Consider the following 18,335-nt stretch of genomic DNA (forward strand, 5'->3'; position numbering starts at 1 on the left):
TATTGAAAGTTTGGAGAACTTAAAGGTTAGAATGGTGGAAACACCATATTTGAGTGGTCTTAGCACCATATAGAATGGTAATAATACCATATTAAAGTGGTTTCAGGTATTAAAGAGTGGTCTTAGTACCATATTTGAAGGTGTAATTCTCGAACGGTTTTCTGCGGTGCAAATAGTTAACCGCACAAGCTTGTAGCTCGGCTTGTTTTATCCCGGAGGCGGCGTGGTTGATAGTCTACCTTGCACAATTTTGGGTAGTGCCACGAAACGTCTTAAAGAGAGCGACCTGGTCGTGACTCAACCTAGTAACAACTTCGGTAGATAATAGAATTTGGAAATCCAAATACAACGGTTTGGAAATCCAAAAACAACAACTTCTTCTTTCGAAACTAGCGTTGTAGATACCAAAGTTGCAATCCAGAAACTAAAATGTAGAGACCAAGGGACATGATACTATACCAAGCGACTCGAGCATTTGTTTTCTCACTCACTTCCCTCATTGTTGCTTCCCCGTAGCAATGTCAAGGAAAAATTAAATTTTGAAATGTAATACTCCCTCCGTTTCAAAATGAGTGTCGTTTTAGGTGTTTACGCACATATTAAGAAATGCAATGATTAAAAGAAAGAGAATGATTATTTTACCAAATTATCCTTATTAACTATTGGTTAGTTTTAAAAGTAATACTTTGGAAGTAGTGTGCAGAGTATTAATTGGAGGGTACAATTGAAAAGAAAAAGTTATTATTGCATTGGAAACCGAAAGCGATATTCATTTTGTCATCTAGTAACATATGATATTTTAACTAAGAAGTTGAGAATTTAATTAATACATGTTGTCATTGAATTATAGTTGTATACATGATGTGTCTTTGGTAACAAAAAATCATATTGAGAAGAGAGAGAAAAATAATCGTCAAAAAATTGAGAGAGTTTTGTAAAATAAATAAAAAAATCTTATTGAGAAGAGAGAAGAAATAACTATGAAAAGATTGAGACGGTTTTGTTACAAAAAATTAAGATTCTAAGGCTTTGTTTGCGAGTTTTGAGGGAAGGGGAAGGAAAGACTTAGGAAGGGAAGGGAAGGGAAGGAAGGGAAGGGAGAAAGGAGGGAAAACCTTCCCCTTGTTTGGGAGTTAAAGAAATCAACAAGAAAAGGAGATGAAGGGCTTATGTGATAATTTTACTATTTTACCATTTTTTTTCTTAAAATCAATACATTGTGTTATACTTTGTAATTTATCTTGTAAATTATAATTGGAATTTTGAATTATTATGAGGACAAAATTGTCAATTTGTATGTTTAACCCCCAAAACCCCCAATTTGGGGGAAATTTAAAATTGGACAAATGAAGCCCTTCAAAACCCCCAAAACCCTTCCCTATTTTTTTAAACTCCCAAACAAGGGTTTAACTCTCCATAAGCCTTTCCTTCCCTTCCCCTCCCTCCAAAACCCAACTAGCAAACAAAGCCCAAGAGATTTAGTCATTAAAAAGGCCAATGAACTTGAGGATTTCGGGTTGTCGCCCTACTTTTATGCTACAAATCAATCTACAAGAGAGCAAGCGACATTAAGTCTTTGTTTGCTAGTTTTGAGGGGAAGGAAAGGAAAGGCTAAGGAGGGGAAGGGAAGGAAAGGGAGGGAAGGGAGAAAGGAGGGAAAACCTTCCACTTGTTTGGGAGTTAAAAAACCAACAAGGAAAGGAGATGGAGGGATTATGTTATAATTTTACTATTATGACGGAGAAATAGAAGTTGATGTACATCATCGTATTCAAGCTGGGTGGTTGAAATGGAGAAGAGCCTCAGGTGTTTTGTGCGATAAGAAAGTGCCACTTAAGCTGAAAGGAAAGTTCTATCGGACAAAGCAATCAGACCGGCAATGTTGTATGGTACGGAGTGTTGGGCGGTTAAGAGCCAACACGAGAGTAAAGTAAGCGTAGCGGAGATGAGGATGTTGTGTTGGATGAGTGGTAAGACTAGACAAACTTAATAGGATTAGGAATGACACCATTAGAGAGAGAGTGGGGGTAGCACCTATAGTAGAAAAGTTGGTAGAAAATAGGCTTAGATGGTTTGGACATGTAGAGAGAAGACTCGTAGATGCCGTTGTAGGAAGAGTAGATCAAATGGAGGAGAGTCGTTAAAAGAGTTAGAGGAAGACCTAAGAAAACCATTAGAAAAGATTTAGAGGTCAATGAGTTGGATCCAAATATGGTTTTTGATAGAACACTATGGCGTCATTTGATCCATGTAGCCGACCCCACTTAGTGGGATAAGGCTTGGTTGTTGTTGTTGTTGTACCTTTTTTCTCCTAAAATCAATACATTGTGTTATACTTTGTAATTTGTATGTTTAACCCCCCAAAACCCCCTAATTTGGGGGAACTTTAAAATTGGACAAATGAAGCCCTTCAAACCCCCCCCCCCCCCCCCCCCCCCAAAAAAACCTTTCCCTTGTTTTTTAAAACTCGCAAAAAAGGTTTACCTCTCCATAAGCCTTTCCTTCCCCTCCAAAACCCAACTCGCAAACAAAGCCTAAAGCGGGGGTTAAACTTTCAATAATATTAATGTTATACACATTTCTTCTCTTTTATTGTAAACAATCAACAAACTGATTCCTCCCATGCCCTATATATGTTCACGCCCTAATGGAATAAAAAATAATTTTGATGAAAATTTACACTGTATCTATGAGATTTATGTCTCTTTTTTATTCTGAATTGGACCACTGAATTTGATCTTATCAAGAAATCAAATATTCTTGTGGCAATCATTCTCCACGGCTTATAATTCAACTTTTCCATAATATTTCAATTTCTTGTTTTTGTTCTATAATATTTTTTCTTCATGCTTATCCATATTTTCAATTTCTTATTTTTTATTTTATTATATTTTTTTCTTAAAATTATGCACCTTTCAGTTTCATGATCATTTAAATTCTTGCAAATTCATAATTCTTATTATTTTAATATTCACCATTTCTAATTATATTTGTGAGTTGCTAATGATATGCTCTGATTATGACAAACCATTCTTTTAGGTAGTCATCAAAATACAAAACTCAGGGTGTTCAAAATATAAGAGTAGATGTGCAATTTTTAAAAGTTTAGGGTGTATGGGTGCACACCCTCACTGCATTCCCCCGGCTATCAAATCATTCCTGATGGCAGAGTTCCGAGATCAAGAAGCTTTTTCAGGGCAATTTGAACGTCATGATGTACACAATGAGAGCACCAAAATGATAGCAATAGAACAGTTAGGCAGAGAAAGTGCAGTTAAAGAAAGAATCTTGTTGATGTATTGAAGTGGTCATGTAAAATGCACTGAGACAATACCAGTCATAGCTAAGATTTAACAAACACCGAAAACAAAAGAGAAGAGGGAATATTCAAAGAAAGTACACATATCACACCCTTCAAGCCAGTAAGCATTTTGTCGATGCGAGTGCCTCTTCTTGGTTTCTTGATTGTTGAATTGCTTGCCAATTTTCCTTTTGCCTCAATAAGATTCTCAAAAACTTGAGAAAAATAATTTTGTTGAGAAATTTCATACAAATAGCAATATCTATATCTGCTTCTTCTTTCGAAAGAAGCACTTAGATGCCAAAGTTGCAATCCAGAAACTAAACCAAGCGACTCTAGCATTTTTTTTCACTCTATTCCCTCATCGTTGCTTCCCTGTAGCACTGGACAGGAAAAATTAAACTTTCAAACGCAACAATCAAGTATAACAGTTACTAGCAATATTTTTACAGTAATAATCTTTTTTTGTTTCCTAGAGGAAGCATAACAGGTCTTTTTGGTGTAACGAAGATACCCAAGAACTTCACTTCTACAGAGAATTCTTTTTTAGAAATAATACCAACTATCGATTTAGCGAAATACATAAAATTAAGACCATTACTAAAATTAGGATTGCATATCGAGTAACATATGATATATAAAAAGATATGTTTACCACAAACAAGACTTCTTGATAGATTTCAACATACATGTTACTAATAGTGGATTGGTCCAAGTGGTAAGGGACTGGTCCCTTACGTAAGTGATCAGAGGTTCAATTACTGCCTCTTGTGCATGAAAAATATTCAGTTGGGAGATGAAAACTCACCTTGGTATCTCACAGGTTCCTCGACAAAGTTTAGTCACCGATAAGCAGCGGTCGAAACTTCGTACCAACTTCATACTAACCCAAACAAGAAATAAAATTACAGCACACAAGTTTAAAGTGTAACCAAACACTTGATCATTCTTTGGAAATAGGAAACACAAGTATAAAATAGGTTTCAGGCTTTCTTGAGGGTGAAGAAACGATTGATGCATGAAGTTTTCTTCAATCATATAAAATAAAATAAGGCCATGAGACTTGGCGTATCCTAATGAAAAGCTCAATGTACTTCCAATGTTGTCCCCTACTTTAAAAACACTTCTATATTACTTAGTAGATAAACACTTCATATAAGTACTTATGTAAAAATTTATTGAATAAACTAGCTTGTTGTTTATCAAAGTAAATCTATTACAGCATATGCTTATGTACGGTATATCTTATATGTGCACATTTGTATAGATTTATAAAATTTTGAAAGGAAGTTTATTTCTGACCTAAAAGCACGTGGTTTCTTGTGGAATATTCTAGTGATGTATTTCTTAAGGCTTAAGTCGTTGTAAACTATAAATAGAGTAGCTAGCTATCATAACAATTCATCTTTTTGTTCTTGGAATTCAATAGTGACAATTGTCTTCTTTAATAAAAGTTCTTCCTTTTATTTTATATTCTTCTCCTTCTTCTCTTCTATGTCTACGATGAACATAAGTGAGTAAACTCTTCTTGTCTTGGGATTGTTGGAAAAGTCTAAATGACATAATCCTAATCAAACTAATCTTGAACCCTAATTTTATATAAATCTACTTTCTAATCTAATTTCACCGTTGTTATAATGAATTAACAAATATCAAACTCATAAAGCGACAGCGGAGGGTTAGTATTTGTTAATTCATCATCACAAATGTTAAGCGATGGATCGAAAGATGAAGTTTTAATATTGGAACAAGTGAAATTAGACAAGGATTGCGAAACATGAGAATAGTCTAGCAAACCTTGAGACAAATAAAGTTTCGTTCTTCAAGGATTCCAATAGCAATCAACCATGAGAATAGGCGTGATTGCTAGAGGAACACACTCACCGAGACCGAAAGAAGATATGATAGGCTTAAGAGAAACTTGTCTTTAGAAAGTGGGTCCAATATAAAATTCCGGTTTAGGGTTTGTTTGTGAAGGACTTGTTATTTAGATGAACCAATAATCCCAATGCGCTTTTTATTATTGCTATTTTTAATCTCTAAAAATCCAAACTTTACAACTGAACTTTCTTCTAATCATCAATAAAAGTTAATTGAATTGAACAACTCTCTGTCGGAACGATACTCTCTTTTACTACTTCGATAAACCGTGCACTTGCCTAACAAATGAAAAGACCTTGTCGGAACGATACTCTCTTTTTACTACTTCGATAAACCGTGCACTTGCCTAACAAATGAAAAGACAAAGAATATATGCATTGTCTAACCATAGTTAATACAGTTTGAAATTCTTGCGATTGAAGTGAAACGATACTCAGTCAAAACCTCAGTTACCTACGAAAATTATTGCCAAACGTGGCCAAACATGAGAAGGAACTAACCACATCAATATTAAATTGAATAAGTAAATAAATCATTGCGATTAAACTCATCATGAATGGCACGTTTGAAGGTTATATCATATCTGCAAAGAAACAAAAACTCAAAATTAAAGAGGTTCATTTTAAGTATCAAAATAAAACCCCTCAAATGCATTTCTTTAAGATAGTAGGATGGACTATAGCCAATATCTCAAACTTCACAAAATGAATGACAAAATAACAACAAAAAAACAGTATCAATAGGCAGATTTTGCTTTATGTATATATAGGAAAAGGCCCTTCCCATAATTTTGTATCTGCTAGATACTAAGCACTTAGATTTTTTTTTTTTTTGAGAGACTCAGCACTTATATAAATACCTAATGTTGGAAATGACAAAAAAAAAAAAAAAAAAAAGTGAGTTATCCCTCTGGTTTCAAATAAAGCATATAAATAGCTTCAAAAAAAAAAAAAGTGAGTTATCCCTCTGGTTTCAAATAAAGCATATAAATAGCTTCAAGCAACCCATAAGACATATATGGCTTTTCAGTAATTTTAAGAGAACTTATGTACCAAAACAGATTGAATTTTTAGTAGTAAACCAACAAGCATAACTTCAATGTTAAATTTGTTTCTGTCAAAAAAAAAAAAAAACCTCAATGTTAAAATAATGTAGAGCTTTAGAACCACAAAAACAAACATAAAAAAGTAATAGTGTGAATTATTGAACCTTTTCATTACTTTTGTTTTTTTAAATTGAAAAATTTATTAACCACTTACATCTGCACACAAGGCATGCAATGGATGAAAGAAATAACAACACAAGCAAAAAGCATAGACTAAAGCTTGAACACCAAAAATAGGAATCACATAAAAATTCTTAAAGAAACAGTTATTATAACAGAAAGAAAGGAAGCAATACAAAATGGAAGCTTAATGGCAAAATCTGATAACCGCAAGAGGAACAACATTTGAAATAGAGAATCCAAACAAGCGAATAGGGAGAAATTCATAAAATTCAAAGTTCTCCAGAAAATTTGCCAAAATTATGTGTTAAATATAGAACAGTTCATGCATTTCCAGATAACCAACTTAAGCTTTTGGGAGTGGTTCTTGAAATGTGACAACTTGGCCAAAGAGGTTTTGATGTTGTGTTTAAATCATAAGGATTAGGTACAAAGTAAGAACGAGAAAGTAGTAACTATCTGTTTCCATTGCATTTCCTTTGGATCATTCTATTGTTAACAAAGAAAAGACAATATTAATAACGTCAGCACCGTGTAAATGATAACAATTGGAATATCACATTCACAGTTGTTTGATGCCAACATATTCCAATAACAAGCAAAATTAAACAACTTTAATAACAACTAGGATCAATTCTCACTTTCAATGCAATAGAGCAAAATAAAACTAATTTGTCCATACAAAAAGACCATCATCCAAATTAATTTGTACGAGAAGATCAAGAAACTGCTTGAATGCAAAGGAAATCTAGAAATCTAGAAAGGATACCGATATCTTTGCATATTAAAACATAAAATAATGAAAACACTAAAATCTAGAAACTACTTAAATGCAAATGAAAGTTTGCATTCAGGAGACATCCTTGGACAGGAGGATAACTCTTGCATAATTTGAGGCTTTTTCAATCCATTTGAAGATTGAGCAGTACCATTGATTGTCATGGCCTGTAAGAGTCTTGCATTCTGCAAAATATATGTTGTGAAAGCAAGATCAATTGCTGAGCCATCAAAATTTAAAATAGTACATGATCTGAGCCAAGAGGAAACACATTCAGGAACTGAAATCGGGCATTTCCATTCATTCGATAAGCAGAAGCCCCCTGTCGAATATATTAAAAGTAAAATTTATCAAAAATATAAGTAAAAAAATAAGAACAAGCAAACAAACATACTAGAACTACTCTCAACAAACCTTGTGAATAAAAAGAATTTGAAGCTGGGGACAATTCTTGAGCAAATCTACTACACCATCCCAGCCATGAAAGAAATTAATAAACCATAGCTGAATATGAATTAAGTTTTGAAACACAGGAATGCCTTTTAAAGGAATATTCATTATGAGTAGAGAGTTAACATTGGAAATTAAATTAAACTGAATATCGGTTGAACAAATACAGGCTCTAACCAATTTGGACAAGAACAAGGATTTGAACTCTTCTACGTTGTTATTTTCATTATGTCTCGTATATGTCACAAACGAAGTACGCAAATCTTGCAGAATAGGACAAGCTTTAAGAAGTTTCATGAAATTATTTCGAGTTTCAAAACAAATTTCTCTTAGATGTAGGGTTTTGAGATTTGGTAGATTAACACACATATTTTCACCTTCAACTTTTAAGCACTCAAGTTTGACAACAACTAGGGTTCTAGAGGTGAAAATTGTGAGATTCTTCAATGTTACGTTATCCAGGAGGAGATGAAATTCCTCGACGCGGCGTTGTTTTGCGGCTTCTAACCATGCATAGAAGAAGCTTTGATGTTCAACTTCATAAAATCGAGAGAGTTTGAGGTAAAACGTTTTGATGGGCTGGTTGGTGGCATGAGGAAAGAGCATAAGTTTATCTACAAAACAACGAAAGCGATAGAAGCTGTCAGCGTCTTTCACCGTTTCATCGTCGAAGCGAAGAGCTGTGAGTGAGTTACAGAGTGGGGCCCAACTTTTGGAGAGAAGGGTTGTGGTGAAAGCAAGTTTGGTTGGAAGAAAAGAGAGAATGTGACAAAGTAACTCATTAGGTAAGTTGCTGATCATATCATCGGGTGCTGCTGAGTTCTCCATTGACAGAGAAGAAGAAGAAAGACGGTAGGGTTTTGCGAAAGCGTGATTCCTATTTTGCGTGAAATAAGTGGTGTTTAGATTTAGTCCATATAAGTAGCAAAAATATATAGATTTCGTCCACATATATAGCCCATATAAGTTGAAAATCAAACGTAAAAATAAGGAAGGATATTAATTAAGTTAGAATTAAAATACGATTTTCGTGCTTGTAATTTGGGTGGTTTTGATTTTTGTCCTTGTAAAAAAAAAAATTTGAAATACATCCATGTAAAAAAAAAATTGTTTGAAAAAGGTCCCTAACCCCACTTCTGATCTGATTTGGCATGGTTCTTGCCACGTGGCGATTGCCGATCGTGCAACTTTTGCCACATGGCAATCCACGTAATTAAAAAAAATTGAAAATTATTTTTAAAAATTAAAAAATCTGAAAATAAATTTAAAAATCATAGAAAATAATCTGAAAAAACTTCGAAAATTAAAATTTTTGAAAACTTATTTTTTTGACAAAAAAACTTTTTAAAATTAAATTTTTAAAAAAAATGTGAAAATTAAATTTTCGAAAAAATTAATTTTTTTAATTTTAAAATTATATATTAAAATTTTTCGAAAATATCGACAATTTTTTTTTGAAAATACCGACAATTATATTTTCAAAAGTTATGAATTATGAGATTATATAATTTTTTAAAAATTTCTTATCAAATTTTTATTTTAAAAAATAATTAATTGGAATTTTTTTATGATTTTTTTATTTTTTTCAATTTTTTTAATTTTTAAAAAAATATTTTTTATTATGTGGCATGCCACGTCATCGCCACGTGGCCAAAGTTGCACGATCAACAACTGTCACATGGCAAGAAGCATGCCAAATCATCACGAAGTGGGGTCGGGGACCATTTTAAAACAAAAATTTTTACCGGGATGTATTTCAAAAAAAAAATTTATAGGGACGAAAATCAAAACTCGACCCAAATTACAAGGACGAAAATCGTATTTAAGCGTTAAAATTAAAATTAAAAGAACAATTTGTTATTTTTTGCCGAAAAAAAGTTTAGGTGAGTTGGGTTAGTTAACCACGGTCAACGAAGACTTCAAGGCCCAAAGAGCGCTAATAGATATACTATCAGGTAAATAACTTAACATAAATTTGTGATCTAGTTAGATAATTATGCAATCGTGTATTAACTTGTACACAAAAAAACGAATATATATATATATATATATATATATATATATATATATATATATATATATATATATATATATATATATATGGGTTTTGCTAGAAGACACATTTTATGAAGGTGTCTTTTAGCAAGTTATTCTATGGGCATTTGTTAAAAGACACCAACTAATTTTTATGAAGGTGTTTTTTAGCAAAGTTATAACTAAAAAGTGGAAATCACACCTTGAGGTGTGGATTGCTAAAAGACACCTTCATGGGTGGCTTCTAGCAAAACCCTATATATATATATATATATATATATATATATATATATATATATATATATATATATATATATATATGGGGACCGCTAACTTGCACCCACCTAAAAACACTAAGGTGCAAGTTAGCAAGCTACACCCACTTGTCTCTATTCAAATTAATTTTAAATTGAAGGGCATTTTAGTAACTAACATATGAACATGATTATTTCCCTGGTTTGTTGGCAGAATTTGCGTGAAAGACGTTGATTTGTTCCGATTAATGAACATGTTATCAATGTAGTTCCAAGTGTTTAACTTCATAGCATTAATTAACTAGTAGCAAAATAAATTAATGTTAAAACAAAAGATTTGGATTTTGGAATTAAAAAACTGTAATATATGTGGAGACAAGATGTCACATGCTAATTTGACAAGGCTAAGAGTGATTTGTGCAAGACACCCCTATTCGTAAACATTTCTTCCAAAAAAAAGTATTCGTTATTATTTCCCAAACACAAATTGACGCCTAAATAAGGACTTTATAATGAAGTGAGTGTTTGGGAGAGTGTTGAAAAGAGAGTGTAAAAGATTACTCTATACATTTTTTTTGTTAAATAAAATGTATTGAACGTAAAAAAATAAAATGTGTTTGAAAAAAGAAAAATACTTGAGAGGTTAAGCTACAAAAATAAAACAAAATTGTGGCCGAGGTTTCTTTTGTACTGTCTTTATAAAATTGTTTTAAATAACCAATAAATGGAATTTACAAAACTATCCTTCTATTTGAAGTTGATTTGAATAATGACAAAAAGGTTTTTTGGTCAAACCCAAGTGGGTGTAGCTTGTTAACTTGCACCTTAGGCTTTGTTTGCGAGTTTGGAGGGGAGGGGAAGGGAAGGCTTTGAGGGTGGAAAATATGAGAAAAAATGGAGAAATCTTTCAAAAAATTTAAAAGAGTGGTTTTGTAGAGAATGATAAGTTAATGCATATGATTACTATATTTTTTATTTTTAAAATAAGATAACAACATAGATTAAATTTTAAGAACTCATATAAACCCTCCAAAACCCCCAAAACCCTCCTCCAATACAATTTTTAAGTTCCCCCAAATGAGGAGGGTTTAGTATTATGAAGAAAAGTTAACCCCCAAAGCCCTCCCCTCCCATTTTCCTTTGTTTCTTCCACTTGCTCATTCCTTTTTTCTCAAGCCTTCCCCTCCCTTCCCCTCCAAACTCGCAAACAAAGCCTTTGTGTTTTTTAAAAGGAAATAAGTGCTAAGAAATTTCCCTAATATACGAGAGGGTGTATCAAATGAGAGGAGTGTTATAATGAGAGGATGAGAGGATTTAATATCATCCCTTAGATCAAAACACACGGTCAAGATTAAATTCCCATAAAAGGCTCGGTACACTTGATTAAGCAAGCACATGTTTCTTCCTCTCTTGAAAAGTGCGCTTCATCTTCCTCTTCGTTCCCTCTTAATTTTTCCTTGTTTTCTTCCTCTCACAAACATAGGTTTTCTTCACTTTTCATCTTTGTTCAATTGCTTTAGGTGTTATACTTATGACCACGCTTTATATACGAGATACCCCACCAAACCAATTGTTTTTTGTTTTTGGAATTCTTCACTTTCATCTTTGTTCAAATTGGTTCTTCAAACTGTACAACATGCATCATCTTCCTATTTAGTAATCAATTTAATTGGTTATTTTTATCATGATTATTGGGTATAAAAATTAAATTCTAATCGTTCTTTAAACATTTTATTTTTTTCTGGTTGAAAATTCTCAATTTTTATATTTGAAAAAAAAAACACATAGAGATTGTGGTTGGCTGAGATTGTTGTTAGTGAAGGTAGATTTCCAGAATGATTAACAATTAAAAAAACTATAGTTTCCAGAATAAAATAAGACATAGATCTGGGCTTTGTTATTCAACTTTCATTTGATGTCGAGAACGCAGGGCCCCAACAAATTGATGGATAAGAAAGATGGATTTGGTGCTGGTATGAAAAAATAAAATATAGATGTAGGCTTTGTTAAGAAGAGAAATTCAACTTTTAACTCCATGAATTAATTTTCTTTGTAAAAGAAGATGAGGAATTTGGAACTCCATGAATTAATTTTCTTTGTAAAAGAAGATGAGGAATTTGGTAAAGAATTGGAATGAAAGCAGGCAGAGAGACGAAGGGTTGGCACAAATAGGAGAAGGGTGCATGCAAATAGAGAAAAGGAGTATTTTAATCTCAGCCGTTTATTTACATCTAAGGTTTGAGATATATATATATATATATATATATATATATTTTAGTCTAATTCTCTAAATCTTATTCTGCAACACAAACATCATTCAACAAGTAGTACATCAATTCAACAATTATCGCTCATAATCAACAACAAAACATCATCTTCATAATTCAATAACATTACACCAATTGAACATTTTCCCAATGATATATGCACATAGAACCATAAACCATTCATTTGGGTATTCATCCAAAAACAAAATCAAGGGTGTTCCAAATTTAAAATATTTTGAGTCTAGGTGCAACTTTTAGAAGTTTAAGGAGTATGGGATCCCCTGCTATCAAAGCATTCCAAATGTGTAGCAGGAAGTTTCTTTGGGTCAATTTGAACATCATTGATGCAGGTATTTTCAGTCATAATGTACACAATGAGAGAACCAAAATGATAGGAATAGAAAAGTAAGAGTAGAGAAAGTACATTTAATGAAAAAAATCTTATAGTATTCAAGTGGTAATGTAAAGTTCATTGAGACAATACCAGTTGTCATAGCTGCTCTATAGTACAAATAGATGACATTCAACAAACACTACAAACCAAAAAGAGTGAAATTCAACAGGGGTGACAAAAAGTACACATTTCACACCATTCAAACCATATTTTTTTCCTATATTGCCAAAAGTTAGTAAGCATTCTGTTAGGCGCCCTAATCGATGTGAGTGCCTCTTCTTGGTTTCTTGTTTGTTGAATTGCTTGCCAAGTTTCCTTTTGCCTCAACTAGATTCTCAAAAACTTGAGAAAAAATAATTTTGTTGAGAAATTTCATACAAATAGCGGTATCTATATGAGCTTCTTCTTTCGAAAGTAGCGCTGTAGATACCAAAGTTGCAATCCAGAAACTAAAACGCAGAGACCAAGGGACATGATACTAAACCAAGCGACTCGAGCATTTGTTTTCTCACTCACTTCCCTCATCGTTGCTTCCCTGTAGCAATGTCAAGGAAAAATTAAATTTTGAAAAGCAATAATCAACTATAAAGTTACTAGCAATATTTTTACACAGTATAATCATTTTTTGTTTCCTAGAGGAAGTATAACAGGTCTTTTTCGTGTAATGAAGATACTTAAGGACGTCGCTTCTACAGAGAAATATTTTTTAAAATAAAACCAACTATCGATTTAGTGAAGTACATTTCACAATCTACAGACTTGACCATTACTGAAATTCGGATGGAAAATCGAGTAACATATGATATTTTAATTAAGTTGAGAATTTAATTAATACATGCGGTCTTTGTAATATAGTTTTATACATGTAATCTTAGATTTCATTGTGCCAATCTCGAACCGAGCATCACATGGTCAAATACACGTATCCAAACTGAAATCAAACTTAAGGGTATGTTTGGAAATTTAAGAGGGGAAGAATCGAGGGTTTTGAGGAATTTATTTTTCTTCATAATACAAAATTCCCTAATTTGGGAGAACTTAAAAAATGTATTAGAGGAGAATTTTGGAGAGTCTAAATAAATTCTTCAAATTCTTTCATTTCTCGCACAACCGTATGAAATTAATGATACACCCTGATCTAATCAAACTTTAAAAGTAAGAGTAAGAAACTTACTTTTCCTTCAAATAAATTAGATAATCGTGGATGGCATCCACTATTCCTTCGAGCTTCCTGATTTCAAGTTCAACACCCTTGAACCAAAGCAAACAAATCATATAAGCAAAACATTAATATGGATTAAATTCCATTCATACATCACAAAAAGAAAAAACACAGCATGAGTGCAGATTTTTATTCACCTCAATCTTTTCTTTCTTTGCAACAGAATCCCAATCCTTTGCTGAAATTCCAGTTTTCCAATCAAGGCTGACACTTACACTACCTTCTGGGTGTTTTCCTTCCATCCAAAAGCATGCCACATAATTTCCACTCTCGGTAGTTGTAAATGCAAACTGTCCTTGTGTAACGTTTTCATTATGGTGAACGTTGTTTCCAAAAGGAGATGTTACCTGCAAAAATATAAATTAAATAAAAGCAGATAATCAATAGATATCCCTTAAATTATCAATTTAATTGTGATACAATGTCAGTCTAAAAAGTAATACATAGTCGGTAAAATACAACCAACCAATCAATATATATGTGATTTTAAAAGCAGTTATGATTAAAGCCGAATTTGATTAATATCAATATCAATTTTTTTAATACAACCAACCAATTATATATGTGATTTTAAAAGCAGTTATGATTAAAGCCGAATTTGATTAATATCAATATCAATTTTTTTACAATGACAATGTATATGAATTAAATCCTTAAATTATACTTGATTTCTGGAAAAATCACACTCACAAAGATCGAGTGTGAGAACACTCATACAATAGGCTCACCCGCGAAAACACTCAAGAAAATGTTAATTATCATAAATAAGATTACATGTTATGTCAAATTTGAAAACCATCCCGAAGTTGTGCATCAACGGACAGCAAATCTGATGACCAAACTCAAAAGTTATAAGTGATAGACATTTGCTCAAATGAGACGTTCTCACTACAAGTGATTATTCACACCTACCATCTTCTATGGGCTATTTGGATTGGTTTTATAAGGAATCATTTGGACTTATATACTGCATAAGTGCTTATGAACCAGTTTGGGAGAAAATATTGTAAGAGCTTATGAGCTCCCATAAGCTGTTTACAATGAGCTCCCCTAGTAAGCTTATGAATTCCAAGAAGCTTATCCACTCTTCATAAGCTCCCTGGATAGAGAAAATAAGCATTTTTGGCTCAGAAAAATCTAAGGATCCGGCAATCTAATCCCTCAAACTCACAAAAGAGAAATGTAATCCTTTGAATTAAAGAATGCACGTAAACTTGGTCCCTCTATCAAAATGTCTATTTAGAAAATATCCATGAAAATTGAAAACTAATAAAAGACCTACATATTGAATTGATATCTTGTTGCACCAAGATAAACATAAAACATTTCAAATGGTTGTTCTAAATTCGGAAATAGGACTAAATTGACGGACGTTCACAATTTGAGAGATTAAATTGTCCAACCCATATAACTTCAACAAACAAAAGGCTGGTTTATTTTAACAGAGATATGAGTTTGTTCATCAATTTAGATTTGTAAGCCATTGAAAATTGAAAACTATCACTCAATTTAGATTTGTAGATCAAATCCCAAATTTCATTAACATAACAATTTACTATGAATTAAAACTATCAAATTCAATGAATGTTTGAAACTTTTGATTGATTTTTTGTTACCATGTTATAGGTATTAAGTTTCCACAACCGTTTAGCTATAACAAATCTTCATTGATGTTATAGGTATCAAGTTACCACCGCCGTTTAGCGATGACAAATCTTCATCGGGGAACATGTGGGACACACAATATGGATTCTCACCTCCTAGTCAAATTTTTCTCCATACACAAGAGTCCGGATCGACAGTGGTGGAACCACACAATAGTGCGGGTTCAGCCGAACCTCCTAAACTTAAAAATCGCGGATATATCTCTTTATATTTTGCATTTTGAACCCCCAAGTTTAGCACCACTAGCCCAAAGAGGTTCAAACCAATTTTAGTTCACCCATTTTTAGATTGTCTTGTGGCTTATATTTGAGAGAGATGTGTTCGACAACATCGAAAAATATATATTATAATTATAATTGATTAAGGGTGTGTTTGGATGAAGGGTTTGGGAGGGGAAGGGAGGGAAGGGTTTGCTTTTCATTTTTAAATTCCGGACACTATGAAATGTTTTATAAAAAGTTAACATATTAACATGATAAACAATCATATAATACTTCAATCACACTTAATTTATTTTAAAAAAACATGTTATATAGTCCGTAATTTAAAAACAAAAAGTAAACCCTCCCCTCCCTTCCCCTCCCGGACCCTCAATCCAAACATACCCTAAAAGTTCAAAAATTTGAACGATCCAGGGTCCTAGCAACAACACCACCAGATTGAACCCCTAACCACTTGCTTAAAGGATTCCAGTCCCCTATTACCTGGACCAATCCATTGTTGGTAAACTTTTGATTATTTTTCCAACACTAAACTAATGATATCCTGTTTCAACAACATTATACCCTGAGAAAAAGGTCCCTAACTTGGTCTAGATCTTCAACAGGGCATGTGAACAGCAACAAGTAAGGCCAAAAATTGTATTAAGTTCATATCAACAAAAATTATAAAACAAGCAGGCCTTCTTCTACAATTCATCATCGATCTAAGTCTAACAATAATTTGAAAGAAAATTACCCTTCTATATAGATCACACTAGTTGTTAAATTAAATATTTACTCTTTTGTCCGGGTTTGAACCCACTACATCCAACTCCTTAACCAACTGGGCTAGCTTAAATATTTACTCTTACATCAAATCAGTTGAGCTACCGAACCCCGATCACAATAGTTAACTTGAGCAACATGAATGTAAAAGTAAATTAAATAACATAATAAATAATTAATTTATCTAAACTAAGCAATGATTAGGGAACATACCTTTGCGGAAATAGTGTGAAGACCTTCATCAGTTACAACATAGTAATCTGCTAAAACAACGACATGTGTTTGAATATCCTCAGACACACATTTAGTACCTGAACTTGGAATAGTCAACCATATAGCTTCTGTTTTTAGAAAGAGAGTTGTTAAGCACAATAACAATACTAGCATAGTAGTGATTTCACTTCCATCTCTTAACTTCATAGTTTGACCTTAGAATAATAAGACACTGTTGTTGCTAGATCTGATAAGATTTCAATTTTGTGTAGTTTTGTCTCTTGCTTTTTGTTGAGGTAATGTTTTTATTTGCAACAGGGTTTGGGTTTCTTGGGAGGGTAGGTTGATAAATTAAGTTTGTGTTGGTATAAAGAAGGACAGGGGGAAGGGGCGCGTGTGAGAGGAGATTTGGAAGTGGTGACGCGTATGCAGCCTACATGGCATGGTCTTGACCAATGGGATTCACGATTTGTATGATGATATGGCCTTGTATGACCCAACTGTTGGAATAAATAATAATTTTTGGAGAACTTCTACTACACACTCATAAATTAAGGTGTAAAGTACTTCGCTTCCTAAATTTTTACATTAACAATATATTTTATGAAATAAATAGTTATTTGTCGGCATTTATATCTCACAATTGGTCAGATTTTTATGAAATAAAAAGTAAACTTTCAAAATTTCAAAATATAAATGATAAGTGAACATTCAAGTTGACAACCACACCGTATATCAATACGGTTAAGACACACCAATCAATTTTTTTAATCACTCTTTCTTGCATTGGGATGTGTGATAACTCAGGGCGAGGTTTCGCGGCTGACCTACGGTGTAGATAGTTGTTGCTTTTTACTTGTCCAAATATCAATGCTCAAAGAATAAGAGAAATGATATTTGAACAACCACTTTTAAACAACTTTTGTGACAACTTTCTCTCTCATACTCACATTATACTTTTATTCTCTCTCTTCCTTTTTCTCTCTCTATTGTTATTGTTGAATAAGAAGAGAGAAAAAGGTTGTCATTAAAGTTGTTTGATTTTTGTTGTCAAAATATCACTCCTCTAAAATTATGTTGAAGCATTGTTTAAAAAGTTGTTGGCTTAATTGCACTTTTGCCCCTTACATTTTGCCAATTGTGCGATTTTGCACCCCATTGTTTCAAACGAGCGATTTTGCACCCTATATTTTGCCAATTGTGCGATTTTGCACCCCATTGTTTCAAACGAGCGATTTTGCACCCCATAGTTTTCCCCTTTTCTAATTTTGTACCCAAAAAATCATAAAAATATTCAGCTTTTTTCCAAAAAATTTAAAAAATCGAAAAAAATTTAAAAAATTAGAAAAAAATCGAGAAAATATAATCGGATTTTTTAAAATTTTGGAATTTAATTTTCAAAATACAAACAAAAATAAATTTTCAAAATTTTAAAAAAGGTCGATTTTTCTTAAAAAAATTCGGAAAAAAATTTAATTTTTAAAAAGCTGGATACCAATTTAAAAAATGGTCGATTTTTTTAAAATTTTGAAAATTTACTTTTTTTTGTATTTTGAAAATTAAATTCCAGAATTTTTTAAAAAATACGATTATATTTTCTCGATTTTTTTTCTAATTTTTTAAATTTTTTTCGATTTTTTAAAATTTTTGGAAAAAGCTGAATAT

At 32.4% G+C, this 18,335-nt stretch overlaps 2 protein-coding genes across 3 annotated transcripts; both read right to left on the reverse strand.

Annotated features, from left to right (window-relative positions):
* Positions 1-380: 380 nt before the first annotated feature.
* On the reverse strand, positions 381-17,010 carry LOC146922444 (transmembrane emp24 domain-containing protein p24delta3-like). Of its 2 annotated transcripts, none has more exons than XM_085715370.1 (4): positions 16,671-17,010; positions 13,944-14,153; positions 13,758-13,835; positions 381-509 (listed from the first exon to the last, which is right to left on the reverse strand). In XM_085715370.1, exons 1-4 carry the CDS (start codon positions 16,875-16,877, stop codon positions 390-392), a joined length of 615 nt encoding a protein of 204 aa, XP_085571496.1. In that variant the 5' UTR covers positions 16,878-17,010; the 3' UTR covers positions 381-389. The 2 variants fall into 2 exon arrangements, with proteins under 2 accessions (XP_085571496.1, XP_085571495.1); XM_085715369.1 differs by lacking the exon at positions 381-509 and adding an exon at positions 12,612-13,119 and having other exon boundaries at positions 13,759-13,835.
* On the reverse strand, positions 7,230-8,522 carry LOC146922445 (FBD-associated F-box protein At4g10400-like). The gene is made up of 2 exons (XM_085710837.1): positions 7,596-8,522; positions 7,230-7,507 (listed from the first exon to the last, which is right to left on the reverse strand). The coding sequence occupies exons 1-2, from the start codon at positions 8,461-8,463 to the stop codon at positions 7,230-7,232; spliced, it is 1,146 nt and encodes a 381-aa protein (XP_085566963.1). The 5' UTR covers positions 8,464-8,522.
* Positions 17,011-18,335: the final 1,325 nt, after the last annotated feature.

Source organism: Medicago sativa, chromosome 5 (genome assembly GCF_051527215.1).
Source record: "Medicago sativa cultivar Bolivia chromosome 5, Bolivia_mono, whole genome shotgun sequence".
Lineage (NCBI taxonomy): Eukaryota > Viridiplantae > Streptophyta > Magnoliopsida > Fabales > Fabaceae > Medicago > Medicago sativa.